At 43.6% G+C, this 18,675-nt stretch overlaps 1 protein-coding gene across 2 annotated transcripts in view; it reads left to right on the forward strand.

Annotated features, from left to right (window-relative positions):
- The window catches only part of LOC101715053 (maestro heat-like repeat-containing protein family member 7), a 34,329-nt gene that overhangs the window by 15,245 nt on the left and 409 nt on the right, over window positions 1-18,675 (forward strand). The window contains exons 12-21 of one of the 2 annotated variants that reach the window (XM_087193879.1): window positions 9,305-9,449; window positions 9,943-10,118; window positions 10,413-10,550; window positions 10,618-10,732; window positions 11,997-12,137; window positions 12,709-12,885; window positions 13,211-13,369; window positions 14,258-14,359; window positions 17,422-17,524; window positions 18,005-18,064. In XM_087193879.1, the coding sequence (XP_087050005.1) occupies window positions 9,305-9,449; window positions 9,943-10,118; window positions 10,413-10,550; window positions 10,618-10,732; window positions 11,997-12,137; window positions 12,709-12,885; window positions 13,211-13,369; window positions 14,258-14,359; window positions 17,422-17,524; window positions 18,005-18,064 (1,316 nt within the window). The remainder of the gene's footprint in view (window positions 1-9,304; window positions 9,450-9,942; window positions 10,119-10,412; window positions 10,551-10,617; window positions 10,733-11,996; window positions 12,138-12,708; window positions 12,886-13,210; window positions 13,370-14,257; window positions 14,360-17,421; window positions 17,525-18,004; window positions 18,065-18,675) is intronic. The other variant, XM_021242445.2, reaches the window with a different exon arrangement.

The raw sequence follows: 18,675 nt of genomic DNA on the forward strand, positions 1-18,675 counted from the left end.
AAGAAATTAAATGGAAAGGGGGAGAACCCAACAAAAAGAAAAAGTCATGGCAATGACAAGTCAATACGTTTCAGTTATAACCATCAACGTTAATGGTCTCAATTCACCAATCAAAAGAAATAGACTGGCAGAATGGGTCAAGAAGCAAAATCCAACAATATGCTGCATACAAGAAACACACTTAATTCAAAAGGAAACTCATAGACTGAAAGTTAAAGGGAGGAAAACAATACTCCATGCGACGGGAACCTGAAAGAAAGCAGGAGTAGCTATCCTCTTTGTAGATTTCAAACCAACACTGATTAAGAGAGATGAAGAAGGACACTACATCCTTGTAAAGGGAACAATCCAAGAGGAAGAGATGACAATCATAAAGATCTATGCACCAAACAGTAGTGTGCCCAACTATATAAAACAAATACTAACGGACATGAAAAGTCATATATGCACTAATACAATTGTAGTGGGGGACCTCAACACCCCACTGTCACAAATAGATAGATCAACTAGACAAAAAATAAGTAATGAAATACTAGAACTCAATCAAACTCTTGAACAAATGAACTTAACAGATGTTTACAGAGTCTTCCACCCCACAAAATCAGAATACACATTCTTCTCAGCTGCACATGGGTCATTCTCCAAAATAGACCACATACTCACACATAGAGCATGTTTAAGTAAGTGCAAAGGAATTGAAGTTATCCCCTGTAGATTATCAGGCCATAGTGAGATGAAATTGGAGATCTATAGCAAAAGAAACTCAAAAAATTCCATAAACACATGGAAATTGAACAACACATTTCTGAATAACCAATGGGTCACAGAGGAAATTAAAGAAGAAATCAGACAGTTCCTTCAATTAAATGACAATGACAATACAACATATTGGAATCTATGGGACACAATGAAAGCAGTCTTACAAGGGAAATTCATAGCAGTGAATACGCATATTAGGAAAACAGAACGAGGCCAATTAAACAACCTGATGCTGCACCTCAAGCTTCTAGAAAAAGAAGAGCAGGACAAACCCAAAGCTCATACAAGGGAGGAAATTATAAAGATCAGAGGAGAAATCAATGCAATGGAGACTAAGAGAACGATACAAAAAATCAATGAAGCCAAGAGTTGGTTCTTTGAAAGAATCAACAAAATTGACAAACCCTTAGCCAACCTTGTCAGAAAAAGGAAAGAAAAGGCCCAAATCCATGCAATTAGGAATGAAAAGGGTGAAATTACAATAGACCCAGCAGAAATCCAGAGGATCATCAATACCTACTTTCAGATCCTATACGCCAATAAGACGGAAAACACAGAAGAAATGGACAGATTCCTAGATACATATGAATTACCAAAGTTGAACGAAGAAGACCTAAAAATTCTGAACAACCCAATATCAGTCAATGAAATTGAAAACGGAATTAAAAACTTATCAACTAAGAAAAGCCTGGGCACTGATGACTTCACTGCTGAATTCTACAAGACATTTAGAGAGGAACTGCTGCCACTACTGTTTAAACTCTTCAGTGAAATTGAAAGGGAAGCAATACTCCCAAATTCATTCCTGGAAGCAAGCATCACCTTGATCCCCAAAGCAGAGAAAGACCCAACTGAAAAAGAGAACTATAGGCCAATCTCACTAATGAACATAGATGCAAAAATCCTTAATAAGATAATGGCAAACAGAATGCACAAGATCATCAAGAAGATCATACACCCTGATCAAGTGGGATTCATCCCAGGGATGCAGGGATGGGTCAATATACGCAAATCAATCAATGTAATACACTATATCAATAGAGCCAAGGACAAAAACCATATGATTATCTCCATAGACACAGAAAAAGCATTTGACAAAATCCAACATGCATTTATGATTAAAACCCTACAAAAAATTGGAATAGATGGTCTCTACCTCAAACTGATAGAAGCCATCTATGAAAAACCAACAGCCAATATCATACTAAATGGTCAAAAACTGAAATCCTTCACACTAAAATCAGGAACAAGACAAGGATGTCCACTATCACCACTCTTGCTCAATATAGTTCTGGAAACATTAGCCATGACAATTAGACAAGAGAAAGAAATAAAAAGAATAAAGATAGGAAATGAAGAAGTCAAATTGTCATTATTTGCAGATGACATGATACTCTATATAGAAGACCCCAAGGACTCCACCAAAAGTCTTCTAGACTTAATAACCAAATTCAGTCAAGTAGCTGGTTACAAGGTCAACACACAAAAATCAATAGCTTTACTCTACACAAATGACAGACTCACTGAGAGAGAAATAGGGCAAATAATTCCTTTCACAATAGCATCCAAAAAACTGAAATACCTAGGAATCAACCTAACGAAAGAAATCAAAGACCTCTTCTCTGAAAACTATAGCACTCTGAAAACTATAGCACTCTGAAAAGAGAGATTGAGGATGACATCAGAAAATGGACAGACATCCCCTGCTCCTGGGTAGGAAGGATTAATATAGTGAAAATGGCCATATTTCCAAAACTGCTATATAGATTTAATGCAATTCCAATTGAGATCCCAGCAGCATACTTCATGGACCTTGAGAAAACAATCCAAAAATTCATTTGGAACAAGAAGAGACCCAGAATAGCAAAAACAATTCTAGGTAACAGAGACAAGGGAGGGGGTATCACAATCCCCAACCTGCAACTATACTACAAGGCTACTGTGATAAAAACAGCATGGTACTGGCAAAGATACAGACCTGAGGACCAGTGGAACAGATTAGAAGATGCAGAAACAATGCCAGACACACTCAGCCATCTCATCTTCGATAAAGGAGCTAAACACCCTCACTGGAGCAAAGATAGCCTCTTTAATAAATGGTGCTGGAAAGATTGGGCTTCAACTTGCCAAAGATTAAAACTAGACCTGTATCTCTTGCCATGCACTAAACTGAAATCAAAATGGATTAAAGATCTAAATATTAAAATAGAAACTCTGAACCAGATGGAACAGAGGTTAGGTAGAACTCTTGAAGACATCAGTGTAGGAAAAGATTTTATGAACAAAACCTCAGTTGCCCGTGAACTAGCACAAACAATCAACAAGTGGGATCTCTTTTTATTAAAAGGCTTCTGCACAGCAAGAGAAACCACCAGCAGTGTGAAGAGACAACCCACAATGTGGGAAAAAATCTTCACCTGCTCTTCCTCAGACAAAGGTCTACTATCTCGAATCTATAAAGAACTTAAAAAGAGCAGACCTCCCAAATTTAAAGACCCAATCCAAAAATGGGCATCTGAAATGAACAGACATTTCTCAGACAAAGAAGTAGAAATAGCAATTAAATACATGAAAAAATGTTCAACATCACTGGTCATTCGAGAGATGCAAATGAAAACAATGCTGAGATTCCACTTCACTCCAGAAAGAATGGCTGCTATCATGAAATCGACCAATAACAAATGCTGGCGGGGCTGTGGGGGAAAGAGGAACCCTGCTCCACTGCTGGTGGGAGTGTAGACTGGTGCAAGTACTGTGGGAATTAGTATGGAGATACCTCAAAGAACTAGCATTGGAAGTCCCATTTGACCCAGCTATTCCACTGCTGGGGATCTTCCCCCGAAGAATTAAAAGAATCATACCACAGTGATATATGTGTTCCCATGTTCACAGCAGCACAATTTGTGATAGCTAAAACTTGGAAAGAGCCCAAATGCCATCAACTGGTTACTGGATAAAGAAAATGTGGGTTTTTAATAAAATGGTGTACTACTCAGCCATAAAAAATGAGAAATTAGAGACATTTATAGCTAAGTGGATGCACATTGAGGCCGTACTCTTAAGTGAAATAAATAGGACACACATGTATAAATACTGAATAGTTTCTCTGGTTTGAGAAACTGAAAGTGTAAATAAGGACTAAATGTATAATAGGTAATGTGAAATAGGAAGAAAAGGGGCAAAGGGGAAGGAAGGGGGAGGGCTAGGGGAAAGGATAGAAGGGAATGGAATTAATATGAGAAAATGGAAAAATAGGAACAAAATCTTTGTAAATAGAGAGGAATGTAGGGGTTGAAGGGAGGGCTGGGCAAGGGTGAAAAATAAGAACCAAGAGAGACTATGTAAAGGTGCAAATTTCCAATGATGAATGTCATTATATTGTATGCCTAAAATGTACCAATGATTACAATGAATAATCAATAATGCAAAATAGGGAGAAAAGGTCCAAAGGGATAGGGGTGGTGGGAGGGGCAGGGGAAAAGAAAGAAGGGAAAGGAAAAATGATGAGAAATGGAAAAAATGGAAATAAAGTCTTTGTAAATAGGGAAGAGTGGAGGGGGTGAAGGGAGGGCTAGGAATGGGGAAAAAATAAGAACCAAGATGCATCATGTAAAGGTACAATTCCCAGTGAGAAATGTAAATGTGTAGTATACCTACAATGTACTAATAAAAGAATTTAATAAAAAAATTATTGATGAAGTCCAATTTGTCTTTTATTTTTCCACCATTTGTTGAAGAGATTAATCTTTCTTCATTAAATTGCCTTTGCACTTTTATCAAACATCACTTGACCATATTTGTGTAGGTCTATTGATGAGCTTTCTCTTTTGTACCATTAATCTATATATGTCAGTCCAATTGACAATCCTTCATCAATACCATACTCTCTCTCTGATAATGTAGTATTTTCCCCCAGTACTGAGAATCGAACCCAGGTCTTTGCACATGCTTGGCAATCTAAAAGTGTAGTTTTATTTTTGAGTCTTAAAAAAATCAGGAAGTATGAGTTCTCTAATTTTGTTACCCTTTTCCAAAATTGTTCTATTCTATTTCCTTTGCTTTTCCATATAAATTTTATAATTTATATGACATTTCTCTTTCTTAAAAAAATACTCTCATAGGGCCAGGAATTTAGCTCAGTGGTTCCGGTGGCTGCTGCGCAAGCACAGGTTCCCGAGTTTGATCCTCGGTACCAAAAAGAAAAATACTCTCATGGTATTTTTACTGAGATTGTGTTGCATCTATAGATAAGTATGAGAAGAGTTGACATCTTCTATGATCCACAAACATGACTTATCCCTCCATTTATTTAGATCTTTTAAAAATTTCTTTCTTTTTTTTATATTTTTCTCTCTCCATATATATATATAAAATCTCTCTATATAAAATCTCTCTCGCTCTCTCTCTTTCTATAAATATATCTTGCAGTATTTTGTTTCTTTTATACCTGAGTATTTTAATGCAATTATAAATAGTACTTAAACAATCTTTTCAAATTTGAGTAGTTTATGCCAGGTGCCATGATTCACACCTGTAATCCCAGCTACTTAGATTTGCAAGATTTCAAGATTTGGAAGATCACAAGTTTGAAACCAGCCTCAACAATTTAGCAAGACCTGTCTCAAAATTTAAAAATCAGCTGGAGATGTAGATCAGTGTAAAGCACATGCATAATATGCACAAGGCCTTTGGTTCAATCCCCAGTACCACAAAAAATTCAATAGTTTATTATTAGTGTATAGAAATAGCATTGTTTTCTGGATATTGACCTTATATTTTGAATCCTGCTAAACTAGTTATGAGTTCTTAGAGTGTTCTTGTACATTCATCAGAATTTTCTACATAGACAATCATGCCATGTATAAAGAAATTTTTTAGTTTTTTCTCTCACTTTGTATTTATTTTTCTTTCTTCATTGTGCTGGCTAAGACTCCTAGCACAGTGTTGAGTAAGAACAGTGAGAGTAGACATCATTGCTTTGTTCCCAATTTTAGAGAAATTCCTTCTATCTTTCACCAGAAAGTAGATTTTGTACCTTTTTAATGTCCTTTGTCAACTTTAAAAAGTTCTCTTCAGGCCGGAGATTTAGCTCAGTGGTTTCGCCTGCTGCGCAAGCGCAAGGACCTGAGTTCGATCTCGGGTACCAAAATAAAAAAAAGTTCTCTTCTATTTCTAATTTGTTGAGTACTTACCATGAATACAGATTATATTCAGTCAGTTTTTTTTTTAAAGTTACATCTATTGAAAATGATTGTGTGGGGTTTTTCTTATCTTGTTAACATGATAAATTGCACTCTTGGGGTAAACTCCATTTAGCTGTTACTTTTTTTTTTCTGGTATTAGGGATTGAATTCAGGACCTTGTGCTTGCAAGACAGGCATGGTGCCACTGAGCTAAATCCCCAGGAAACCCCATTTAGTTGTGATGTAGTATCTTTTATAGATATTTCTGGGTTTAATTTAGTAAATATATTATTTTCTTGAGACTTTTTCATTGGGGATTTTGGGCTGTAGTTTTTTTTCATTCATTCTTATACTATCATGGTCTAGTTTTGGTATCATGGTAATGCTAAACTCAAAAGATTGTTTTGGAATATTCTCTTGTCTTCTGTATTTTGGATGAGTTTATGTAAAATTGGTATTAATTTTCTCTAAATGTTTAGGAGAATTCATTAATGAAACTATCTAGATCTAGAATTTTATTTATTTAAAAGTTGTTTAACTATACAGTAAACTCAGTAGAGTATTTCAGATTACCTATTAATGTTTACCTTTTTAACGATTGAGATGGAAATTACTGATTTGAGAGCTTTGTTTTTTAAAAATAGGCACTCAATGCTATGAATTTCCCTCTAGGCATACCTTTAGCGGCTTTCAACACATTTGATATATTGGATGAAAATTTTCATTTAGTTAAAAAATATTTTCTAATTTTCCTTGATGCTTTCTCTCTGACCTCTGAACTATTTAGAAGTATTTAATTTTCAAATATTTAGGAATCTCCCAGATATTCTTTTATTACTGATTTCTACCTTAAATTTGTTACTTTATATGATTTCCTTTCTTTAAAATTTGTTAAGGTTTGTTTTACAGCTCAGAATGTTGTGTTTCATGGCTAATATTACATATGTGTCTGACTAGAATCTGTGTTCTGCTATTGTCTGGAGTATTTTATAAATTAGATTAAGACAGATGATAGTGTTGTTCAAGACTTGTATATCCTTGCTGATTTTTTGCCAATATATACTAACAATTACTGAGCAAGGATTGTAGAAGTCTCCAAATATAATCATGGACTCATCTATTTAACTTTCAATTCTACCACATTTTGCTTCATGTATTTTGTTATGTGTGTACACATTTAGGATTGCTATATCTGCTTGGTAAGTTGACTGTGTTATATTTATTCATATCCCTCTTTATACACAGTAATATTCTTTGACCTGAAGTTTACTTTGTCTAAATTTAATATGGCCACTTTTGTTTTCTTTTGATTTGTATTTGTATAGCATATCATTTCCATTCTTTTAATTTAACTATTCTGCATCATTATATTTAAAATGGGTTTCTTGCATATAGCATATAGTTGAATCTTATGTTTTTATGAAATCTGAAAATCTCTGCCTTTTAGTTAGCATGTTGAAACCACTTAAAATTAATGTAACTAATGATATATTTGGGTTTTTGCCTGCCATTTTATGATTTGTTTTGTTCTACTTTTTTGTTCCTGTGTTCCCTTTTCTTACATTGTAAAAATTATTTGAATTGTTTTAGGTATTTCATTTTAAATTACTCATTAGATTTTTCACTCTTTGTAATTTTTATTGGATTATGAGGGATTTACATACCTAACTTTGATAGTCAATTCATATTTAATAATTCACAACTGTAAGAAGAGGAAATTTCAACATACAGCTTTCTTTGCCTTCGGTACTTAGGTTGTAATTGTCAACTGCATTACACATACTGAATAAACCCCACCAAAAATGTTATATTTTTTGCTTTCATTAGTCATATATTTTTAAACTCAAGAGGAGGAAAATTTTTTAAAATATATATTTAGCATTCCCATCATTCCTTATTACTGAAATCCCAACTTCCCCTCTACAGCTTGAAGTTTTATTCAAATTTCATTTATATAAGGTCTTTGGGTGATATTTTGTTTTCTCATATATAAGAATATTTCACATTTTAACATCATTTCTTTCTTTCTTTTTCTTTTTCTTTTTTTTGTACCGGGGAGCAAACTCAGGACATTGCGCTTGTGAGGCAGGCAGTAGCATCACTGAGCTAAATTCCTGGCCCACCATCATTTCTAAACAATATTTTCACTTAATGTAGACTTTTAGGTTGATGGTTCTGTCATCCCACTGTCATGGTGTTATTCGAGTCTTATCCTCTGAGTGTGGAACTCAAGAGTGAATGCAGGAATTGTGCTGTCTCACGTGTAGAATTGGAGGGTCTCTTTCTCTTGCTTTCTCCTAAGATTCCTCTCCCTTTCTGATCCCAGGGATCCCCTTCCAGCTCCTCTGCCTGGAAAGCTGGATTTCCTCTTAGAGTTCTGGTAGCTTTTGCTGATATTACTGCACAGCCACCTTCAGGGTGGAGAAATGGGAGGGAGAGGGGGAGGGAGAGGGAGAGAACAATTGGCAGGTGCTGGGAAGAGGTTCAGAGAGTGGTAGTGCCTTTCCTGGGTTAACACCCAGCATCACATACACAGAAAAGTAAATGTAAAATAAAAACTGAGCAAAATAAAACAACCATAGGAATTTCTCCCTCGCCCCCACTTGTGGGGCCACAAGTCTCTGTCAAGTGCCTGTGTTAGAGTTGCCACTACCACTCCTTCCACTTTCCAGCTCAGGGTTAATTGCCCTACACAGTGGTGCGAGATAAAAAAGACAAAGAAACCCAAAGATTCCACCTCTGCTGACTCACCGGCCCCATTTTCCTTCCCAGTCTTCTGGCTGGGCAGAGTCTCACTCAGAGATCTTGCTGCTTGTGCCTGCTGCATAGTTCAGCACTGAGGTCACCTTTAGCCCAAAGTGGGGAGGAAGAGAGAAAAAACCTGGGAATCTTATTCAATGGATTTTTTTTTTTTTTTAAGTTTTGGCTCTTGCTTTCCTCTTGCTTCAAAAGGCTATGATTTCTCACCACTATTGAATGGATTTGCTTCAAGTTTTATTATGTTATTTGTAGAAAATACTATTCAGAGGCGTGTTCCAGTGCTGGATGGGTAAAGAGAGCATGGACAGGGTCATGGAGAAAAGTGTGGCCAACAAGCCTTGGTCTCAGATATTTTCTTAAATCAGGCTCCCAGACCAAGTGAACATTTTCAGATGTACAAGATGCCAGAGAATAGGGAGATCTGGAGGTGATGAAATGACGAAAGGAGAAAAGAGAGGGGGAAAGAAAGGAGACTCCGGGAAGAAGGAAGAAAGCAGAGGAACTGGAGAGCTGGCAAAGGAGCCTGGAGCCCTTCCTCTGGAAGTGTCACGGAGAGTGGGCAACCCATGGGGTAACCATGCTGCTGGCTTCTGCCTCTGCAGAGAGGTGTGCAAACCCTGGGAGATCCTGGCGTCCTTCCCAAAAGGCTGTGAAGTCATCATGAAGCATCTGCTGCAGAGACTGGTTCCACAGCAGCCACCTCAGGACCGGGAGCCCAGCCAGAGAGCAGAGATCTCCCCGCTGATTGTATGAAGGGGCCAGCAGAGCAGGGGGACAGAGCAGGGGGACAGGGGCTGGGCAGGGCATTTGAGGGCTCTGTCCTGGGCTGTCTGCTCTGTGGGCCTCTTCCTTTCAGGTACCAGGGTTTTGTTGAAGATTCTAATGGCAAAGTCTCAGGATTGGGTTGGAGGGAGGGTTTTCCAGATGTTGGGGGGCAGAAAGAGAGGATGAATTCTAGTCATCCTGGGGTGCGATGAGGTCAGCCACACAGCCAGCCCTTCACTGTCAAGGATGGTGAGAGACAAACGTCACCTCCGGGATTACAGGGGTATTTAACACAGCACCATTCTAGAATCAGCCCTTTACTTTCCTGGCTCACATGAATTTAGTCTTCACTGGCTGTAAGCAGAATGGATTTCACCCGCCAAGCCTGTCATGTGATTGGTGGCAGGAAGGGACTCTCTGGAGACAGGACCTGTGAGTGGTGACGGCCGCACTATCCTATCCTCCTCACCCCCAGGCCACCAGGGCCATCCATGAGCTTCTGCTGGAGTCGAGTGAGCAGATGGAGGTGCAGACCTTGTTCTCCCCTCTGTTCGTCGCACTGCTCTTGCGGGCCTCCTTTCTCATGGTGGCAGGGAACGCGGAAATGACCCAGGATCAGCAACATGTAACGGAATGGGTGGACCCTGTGAGGTACTTTGCACCCTGGGCCAATGTGTCGGTGACTGTGGCACCCTTGCCTGACTTGGCGTCAGTCTGCTGGACTCAACCTCCTTTTCATGCCCTCTCAAGGAGCATTTAGTGTGTTACTCACACATCATCTCAAGAAGTCTTCCTGGGCTTTTAGAAAAGGCTCTTTCTTTTAAATCTGAAGATTCTGTCCCCAGGCTCACAGCAGGCCACAGTTCACTGGGAGGTGGGTGGCTGAGAGAGCGGAAGCGTGGTGGCGGGGTGTGCCTTCCTTCCTACCTTCTGCTATCTCCCCAGTTCTACTGTGAAGGCCCTCAAGACCTTGATGCTCAGCTCTGGCTATGGAAACTTGGAGTCTGAAATTGAGAAACTTGGGGGCTGGGAGCTGCTTGTCGATCCTGAAAGACACTACGATGGAGTCACTGTGGTGGCCAGGTGAGCTGAGCCTGGATCTCTGGCTGGGGCCCAGGCCCTATCCTGAGCACTGTGTTCTCATCGGCAGGTCGCTGGTCATGAAGAACTGCTGGCACAACCGCCCCATCTTCGGCCTCCTCATGAGGATGCTCCAGGACCCCAACTGCACCAACCACTTCACAGCCCTGGTGTTCCTGATGGAGGTGACTGGTGTGGATCAAAGAGTGGGCCGAGAGGGCGGTCCTCAAGGAAGGCAGCCACGTACAGTGGACTCCGGCAATGGCCACAGGGACGGGGGAGCCTGGTTACTGCCACTGCCTCACAGGAAAGCTGGGGACATTGTTAATATTTTGGTAGGGCTCCTTGAGCTGTAGGCTTTCATCTCTCCTGGAATCTCAGGGTTATTCCAGCCCTGACTTGATGGAACAACACAGCTGTTTCCTTCAGCCACCTCAGCCTGGATCAACCTTTTAAAATTACCCTTTGTTCAGTACCCACCCCAACTGACTCAATACAGTTTAATCACCTGGCAGAAATCATTCAGGCACCTTGGTAGAAAATACAGAAAAGAATATAAAAATTATAAAACCACTCGTTATCAAAATACCTGGAGGTGTGTGTGTGTGTGTGTGTGTGTGTGTGTGTGTGTGTGTCGGTTGAGAGCATTCTCCACCAATATTCTATATTTTGCTCTCTGCAAGCCTCTCCTTGTGTCAATGAATACTCTTTGTAAACATACATTTTAATGGGGACAGAATATTTCATCACAAAGATGTTCAATAATTAATTGGGCATTCTGTTTCCAATTTTACACTATTATTAATAACCCTGGCTGTGTACCAGGACCTCTGGGAGAACTTATGAATAAATAACAGAAATGCTTGGGCTCCAGCTCACAGTCTTGGGAGTGGCGTGGAGTTAGGAAACAGCATTGCTAGTGGTTCTCCCAGAGACTCCACTGTGCTGGGATTGGCGTTGCCTGTTGGATATGGTATTGCCCAGTATACCTCAGAGTCCCCAGTACTGTGGAATGACAGTGACAGTGATCTTGTAACAATTTCTGGGTTTTTTCTCCTCCTTTTAAAAAAGCACTATTCTTGGAGATTGCCTTTGACTTCTCTTTTCTCTTCCAACAAGTCAGTAAAGCTGACCACTACGTGCTTTGCCGCAATCCTCTGCATCCCCACTGTTCTGGCCCCATTATCTGGGCCTGAGTCAAGTTCAAAATAACGCGCTGAGCAAGACCAGTGGCACGTGCCTATAGTGCCAGCTACTTGGGGGCTAAGGGAGTTTGCAGAATGAGTGAATGACTTCTGAGACAATACAATGTGAATTTATTCTTAACTGAACTTTAACCTTTCTACCAGTTCTTCTAAAGCCTTCAGAACATTCCTTTACTAACAAGTAGCAACCTAGATTCAGTCATTGTTTTCTCTTTGCCCACTTCTTTTGGTCTTCTTTTGCCAGCTGCTCCAGTGCCCAGATGTGGCAGCCATAGTGGACGACTTTGTCACCCACATTCTGGCCAACTGGTTCAACTGTAAGGAGCCGGCCACAGTGAAGCTTCTGCTGCAGATGACAGAGGTCTTCACAAAGCACAAGAACCTGGTAAAGTGTGGAAGGGGACAAGGCCATGCTCTCAGATGTTGTCAATTGGAGTAGACAGATGGGCCCAGAGGCCTGGTATGTCCAGTTATAGATATTCTTGGGATCAAAGAGCAAATCCTCATGAGGACAGTCCCTCAAGGACAGGGTCAGGGCTTGAGCCTTTTGCATCTCATCTTTCCTCAGAAGGGCCCTCCAAGGAAGTTGTCCCATGGGCCACTTCAGAGATGAGAGCCAACCAATCCTTGGATCCCAGACATATCATTGAGGCCTCCTGAACATTGGTACCATCATCAGGGATGGGAGAGGCAGCAGAGATGGAACTTGTAGTGTAGTGGAAGGAGGGGCCTCCTCCATCTTCTGCCCCTTTCCCATGGGGAGCAGAAGGTACCTGCCCAAAGGCCCTCCAGGGAAGCTCATTGTGACGGCCATCCATCGGCCGGACCAGTCCCAGTTCCAAGATGGAAAGTGGCAGGGCCCACTGACTCTCCTGTGCAGGGGACTGAACTGAAGTGAGCTATTTCCCAGATATCCCTGACTGACTCCGCAGTTCTGAGCTGCTCTTGTTCCACAGGAGAGGCGACTCCATATCCTGCAGCCCCAAGTGCTGAACTGCTGCTACTCCTCCAATGGCGACATTGTGATGGAGACTTTCCTGGTGCTGAAGCACCTCGTGGAGGACCTCACCTGGCAGTACTCCTCCTCCTTTCTTATTCAGCTCACCTTCATGCTGGAGCCCTTCTTTGAGGAGGTACAGTCCCCTGATGGGCCACTCTTTGCCTCTAGGTGTCTGCAAAGTGAGGGAGCTGGGCAGAGTTCTCTCAGAAGGCTCTCTGGCTTGACCAGGATGTCGTTCTGTGGTGGCTGATCACTTCTGGCCTCTCGTCTCGAGACTGTGAATGGAATGAAATGGAGCGAGGACAGACCACAGCCCCCTGGGAGAGTCACACTGCTGAGGAATCTGAGCAAATCTTTGGGGGAGGGAGACACAGGCAGAAGCATGCACTTGGTGGAGGGGGAGCTCAGGATGACTCTGGGTGGCCAGTGGACAGAGGCAGAGGTGTCTTCCCACCCAGGAGTCCGAGCACCTGCGCTTGCTGGCCTTCCAGATCTACGGCAGTCTCCTGGCCAAGGTCAAGAGAAGGGTGCTTGTCTTCCCCTTAAGGCACCAGATCCTCAACGTGATAGTCTTCCTGGTGCTGCACCTGCAGGATGTGAATTTGGATGTGGCTCAGGTGAGAGACCCAGCCTGGCGCCTAGCACTCAACCCCATTCTGATGCTGAGCACGGTCAGCACATGGCCGGGGCTTTGGGAGATCTGTTAGGCTCTGATCCTAGAGAGCATCAGTAAGAGGCCAGAGCTAACCAGGTGCTGTACTGTACTTTCCTCCAGCTTCTGCTCCATCCAGCAGGCCACCAATTCCAGTAGGACATGGCAGGTGGGGACACTTGGAGGAGGACAATCCCAGGGACCACCTTTGGACCCTACAGTCTTCCTTGAGGCTGCTTTCTGCACCTGCCTTGCTACTAGGTAGAGATGGGGCTCCCTGGCTGGAGGCAGAACAGGGAGCCCAGGACAGGGTTGGGCCAGCTCTGAGGACCAGAGACCAGGAATGCATAGGGCAGCTAGAGAACCTGAAAGCCAGCCGAGTCCATTTGCAAAAGAGCACTGAGTTTGCACAGAGTGGCTCTTTTGCCTTTTCTGAGACCTCTTGGCACATCTGCTTAGAAGGAAAATTACCCTTGTGAGGGTGGGGTTCCCCAGGTCACTTACATGGTGACGTGCCTGACAGAGCCAACCTGGAGTCACAATCAGGACTGACTTTGGGGAGGTCTGTTTTCAGAGAGACTCTTTTGGTGGTGGGGGGGCAGGGGGAGCCATGGGGCTGGTGGCTGAGGCTGTGAGGTTGATAGTCACTTAGTTCTGGGTCTCAGAACCTAGAAAAGCCCACAGAACTGTAATTTTTAACTTCTCCTTCATGGGAAAGAGGGCTTGTCAATAGATTTGATGACACCTACCTTCCTTCTAACCCTGGTTGCTGGTTTTTGCCTGAGTTTCCTTCCTGCCAAGGCCAAAGAGGTTGCCATCTGGATTCCTTATTCTGAGCTCTCTATCTTCCCAGACCTGCCAAGTCGCACTCTGCAACACAGCTGCCCTTCTGCGTTGGTCAAAGCTCAGAGAAGTCTTCACTAAGGAAGATGTATTTACCATCACTGGGGCTCTGGTAAGCTGGTGGCCGACTGCCTGTGCCAGGGAGGGCCTTTGTCCTTCTCCTGCAGCTGGGGGTTTGTGGCAGTGGCAAGAGTTTAATGATGAGCTACAGCTCCCTAGGCATCTACTTTATGCTGGGCACCTTGATATGGTTCCTGCCCTCCTATAGCTTCCCATCTATATTGAGGAGCTGGGCACACAGGCTAATAATTTCAGAATACTTTGGAAAGGGCTGAAAGAGAGGACTGTATTTCTAGTTCAAAGGAGGGGCACCCAGTCCAGTCCTGGAGGAAATGTCATCTTCAGGAGGAGCGTGGAAGACAGGCAAAGAGAGGGATCATGAGCACAGGCTGGGGTGACACTGTGCACAGGCTGCTCTAGTGCCTTTGCATACCTTTTCCTGTAGAATTTGGTCTTTTAATCACCCTGAGAAATAAGGGCAGAAAAGCCCGATACTGTATGTAGGGAGCTCTAAGTGGTTTGCAGGGCTATGCAGTGAGACACCAACCAGAGAAGCAGCCAGGGGAGAATGGAAGACCCCACTCCCCAGGCCACCTTCTCAGCATGGTCTGGCACAACACACCTTTGATCTGGAACATATTTGGTTATACCCTTTTTACTACTCAAAAGGAAATTTATAAACAATATCATCTGCCAATGTGTATTTCCAAACTAAATAAACATAGTGTGTAACTCCAAAGGACCAGGGAAAGTAACTTACAATGAAGTAATATGCATAAGTATAGGTAGCATGATATAACAGAACATAATATCAATCACGTATGGGAATGCTTGGGCCCAGTTACTCTAGAAGGCATGAAACAGAAGCTGGCTTCTTGTTCCTTACTCAGGATCACTGCTAGAAGCTCAGAGCAACACCAGAGAATGGTGTGGACACTCAGTTACCACAGGGAGTGTTGCCACTGGTGGTGGCAAAGTAATGAATAATTTCCAGTGGCATACTGAGCAAAAGGAACATAGCCTTGGGTTCATACTGTAGACACATTCCTTGAAACCCAGCATGTGTTTCAACCGTGAAAAAGTACTTTCACTGACACGAATATGCAAGGAGATTACAAATCAGTGCACCCTCTGTCATTCTGACAGCCAAAAACAGGCCCTACTATTCCTTGTCGAGAAGTAATTGGCTGTTCTCGTGAAAGAAAGGGGCTTAAGGCTGCTCGTTATTCAAAATTGCTGAGAAGCAAAAAATCCTGATTTTAGGTGAAATTTTCCGTGTTTATGTTGGCAAACGATTTATAATGTGAAAGCTTGCATGGACCAAACAAGATGTGCAGGCTACTCTTGACTGATGGACAGCCAGGCTTCAGTCTGGGCAGGAGAGCACAGAGCAGGCAGCCAGAGGCTGCACCAGGCTGGCATCAGAGGTTTGGGCACAGTAAGGAGCAGGACTTGGAGCTGTAACCCTGGAAGCCACTGAAGCGTTTTAAGCAAGGGGCTTGCATGGTTAGATAGCTGTGCATTTTAGATAAATCACCAGGCTACGAACCAGAGGAAAGTTCACAAGGGGAGAATTAGGGGGCCCTGGAGAGAGATGACAAAGAGTGGTGAAGACAAGGCCATGGGGAGATTAGCTGGTTCGGAGACTGATTTGACGTGGCATGTGAAGGCAGAGGTTGGCTCTTGGGTTTCTAACCTGGTGTCCTGGGCGGAGGTCAGGAATACAGAGGGAGGGGCAGGTGTGAGGGGAAGCTGGTGGGTTGATGTATGCATGTGGAGTTTATAAAGCCTATGGCAACTCCGGGGGTCTGTCCCCCTGGAAGTCAGATATCTGTCACCCAAGCTTGGAGAACAAGGCTGTGCTAGAGATAGGGATTTGTGAATACCGCATGAATGGCTGATTAATGGAAGTTGCAGCCATGAGCCTGCTACGCTCCCAACTGTCCAGTGAGAGAAGCACAAGATTCAACACTGGGATCCCAGGAAACATTAGTTCCAAGGATCCCACTTAGGAGACTATGAAAGAAAATCAAGTGCAAAGTCAAAGGAAAATAAAGAGGTCATGGGCACCTAGGAAAGACAGCATCAGTCAACAATCAGTGGCCACAGCATGAGTCTGGGAGCACGAGTCTAGGAGTCTGGCAGTGCCACTGGATTTGGATCATAGAAGCCAATGGTGACCTCTCCCAGGACGTCCGAGGTGATAGGAGGAGGGGAGTGTAGTATAAAACTGAAGGAGTTCCCAGGATAACTTCAGAAATGGAGGCGGGAGGGCCGGGGATTTAGCTCAGTGGTTTCACAGCCTGCTGCACAAGTGCAAGGACCTGAGTTCGAGCCCCGGTACCAAAAAAATATGGAGGTGGGGTGAGCAGGTGGCCTGAGCTTAGCCACTTCAACCCAGAGAGGCCCCAGTTTTGATAGTTAGGGATACTGGGCTTCCAGTTAGGATTTTTATTTGGAGAAAAGATCCTGCCAAAAAGTTGGACAAAAACCCCCATGAATGTAGCCCCCTTTTAAAAGAACTTTGACTGCAGAGTGCCAAGGAAGGATCCGGTCATAGCAGGAAGGACATGCAGGGGAGGGGGTTAAGGCTGTGGCTACTGCAAAGGGAGAACCTTCAAGAGGAAGCCAGGATGGACACAGGGAGGATGCGACCCTAGGTAAGAGAGAAAGGTGTGAAAACCCTCGATTACATGCAGCACTCAGTCTAAACAGAATGGTGTAGACAGGACTGGGTCTTTTGCAGCCTTAAGCATATGCCCATGAGATTGAACATTTTAAGGCAACATAAAAATACACGGTATTTAAACAATGAAGTTCACTCTTCTACTGTCAGGAATAGGAGAAAAACATGTGTGAGCCAGACTGGGACAAATCTATGAGAGTTTCATGCTCCAAGTGGGTGAAGAGCAGGAAAGCAATCCCTGCGGCTTGGTAAATCCAGGAAGACTTCATGGAGGAAATAAGATTTCGGGAGCTGCGGTAGGACAGGTGGAGATGTAGAACTTTTTGGCAGACTTTTGCATGCAGTAGATAGCCCTAGTTCAGTCTCAAGATGGTCTAAGCAGCAGAAACAGTGGCAACAGGCCCTTCTGTGATCAAACACCTTTACAGCTGCAGCAGGAGACAAACAAAGCCCTCTGGTTTCTGAAGCAGTGTGTAGCTTTGTTCAAGAGCACCCAGGTCCCCATTCGCCAGGCAGCGGTGTGGTTTGCAGGTATGGTTTTCACCTTCTTGGGGCCACTGTGTCCTTGATGTAGGGCCCTTCAGTCTGAGTACCTGGGACCTGAAGACTTAATGACAGGCCTCACAGAAGTGATATAACTCATGGTAATCACACCAGGGAGCCCCTGCTTAGGTTGGATGTCCTTTCCCATAGCGGACAGGGCCAAGCCCTAGGCAGCCAGGGGAGCCCCAGCTCTCAAAAAGATGAGGCATCAAGGTCTAGCCGTTCCCCTGTGCAGGATGTCAGGCAGGAGCACTGCTTCACATCACCTGGGGACAAGCGTCTTGGGAGCAGAGGGATAGCCACCGTTTCACCTGCCCAATGTGCTTAGAACCCTTCAGGGAACCAAGGGAAATAATTCCAACTTTACTGGCAAAGTCCTTTGGAGGAGGCCCAGGGAGGGAAAGAATGGTGACTGTTTGGGGAAGGGCCCTTTCGGGGCCACTCGGGTGGCTCTGTGTGTCCCCATAGGCCAGATCCTGCAAACCCTGGACTTGGAAGAGATGAATGAAATGGAGGAAGCATATGCAGGTGAGTGGCCATGGCTGGTGGCTCTTAGAGGTTCTGGTGTCTGTGGGGAAGGCTTGGAAATGAGGGAAAGTGGGGAGGTGGGCTTGAAAAATTATCATCCGGAAGGAAAGAAAATGAGACTCCCCTCTAAGGCATTTAGTTTCCCGGGTGTTGGTCAGAGCCTTGCTGGCCCCATATTCACTGACTCTCACTGCACACTCATGGGCCAGGATGGATCCTTGAACTCTTCCTAGGAGACACCACCAACTTCTTCCTTGGGGGACACAGGGACTTCCAGCCCCTTCTCTCAGGAACCTCCAGAACGCGTGTTCTCCACCATAGCTCTGGGATGCATCCTCTGCATGTCTTTCCTTTTCCCCCACCTCGCCTCTCATTGTGCCATCTCCCTGACACACTGGCTCTCAGATGTAGCTTCCTGCCTGCTGCTCTCTTAGAGATCGGAGGACTTCATTAGAGCTATTCTGTGGAGGAGGAGCAAGGCAGATCCAGGGAAAGGAAAGCAGGGAGGCCCAAGGGGGTTGGTGATGGATACAGGATGAGGGCAGGTGGCCTTGCATCGCCCTGAGCCAGGGCAGACTTGGGGTCTTGCTTGTAACCAAGCAGAAGGACAC

This window comes from Heterocephalus glaber, unplaced genomic scaffold (assembly GCF_053883595.1).
Source record: "Heterocephalus glaber isolate CG9 unplaced genomic scaffold, H.glaber_assembly_v1.0 deba00001600, whole genome shotgun sequence".
In the NCBI taxonomy this organism is placed as follows: Eukaryota; Metazoa; Chordata; class Mammalia; order Rodentia; family Bathyergidae; genus Heterocephalus; species Heterocephalus glaber.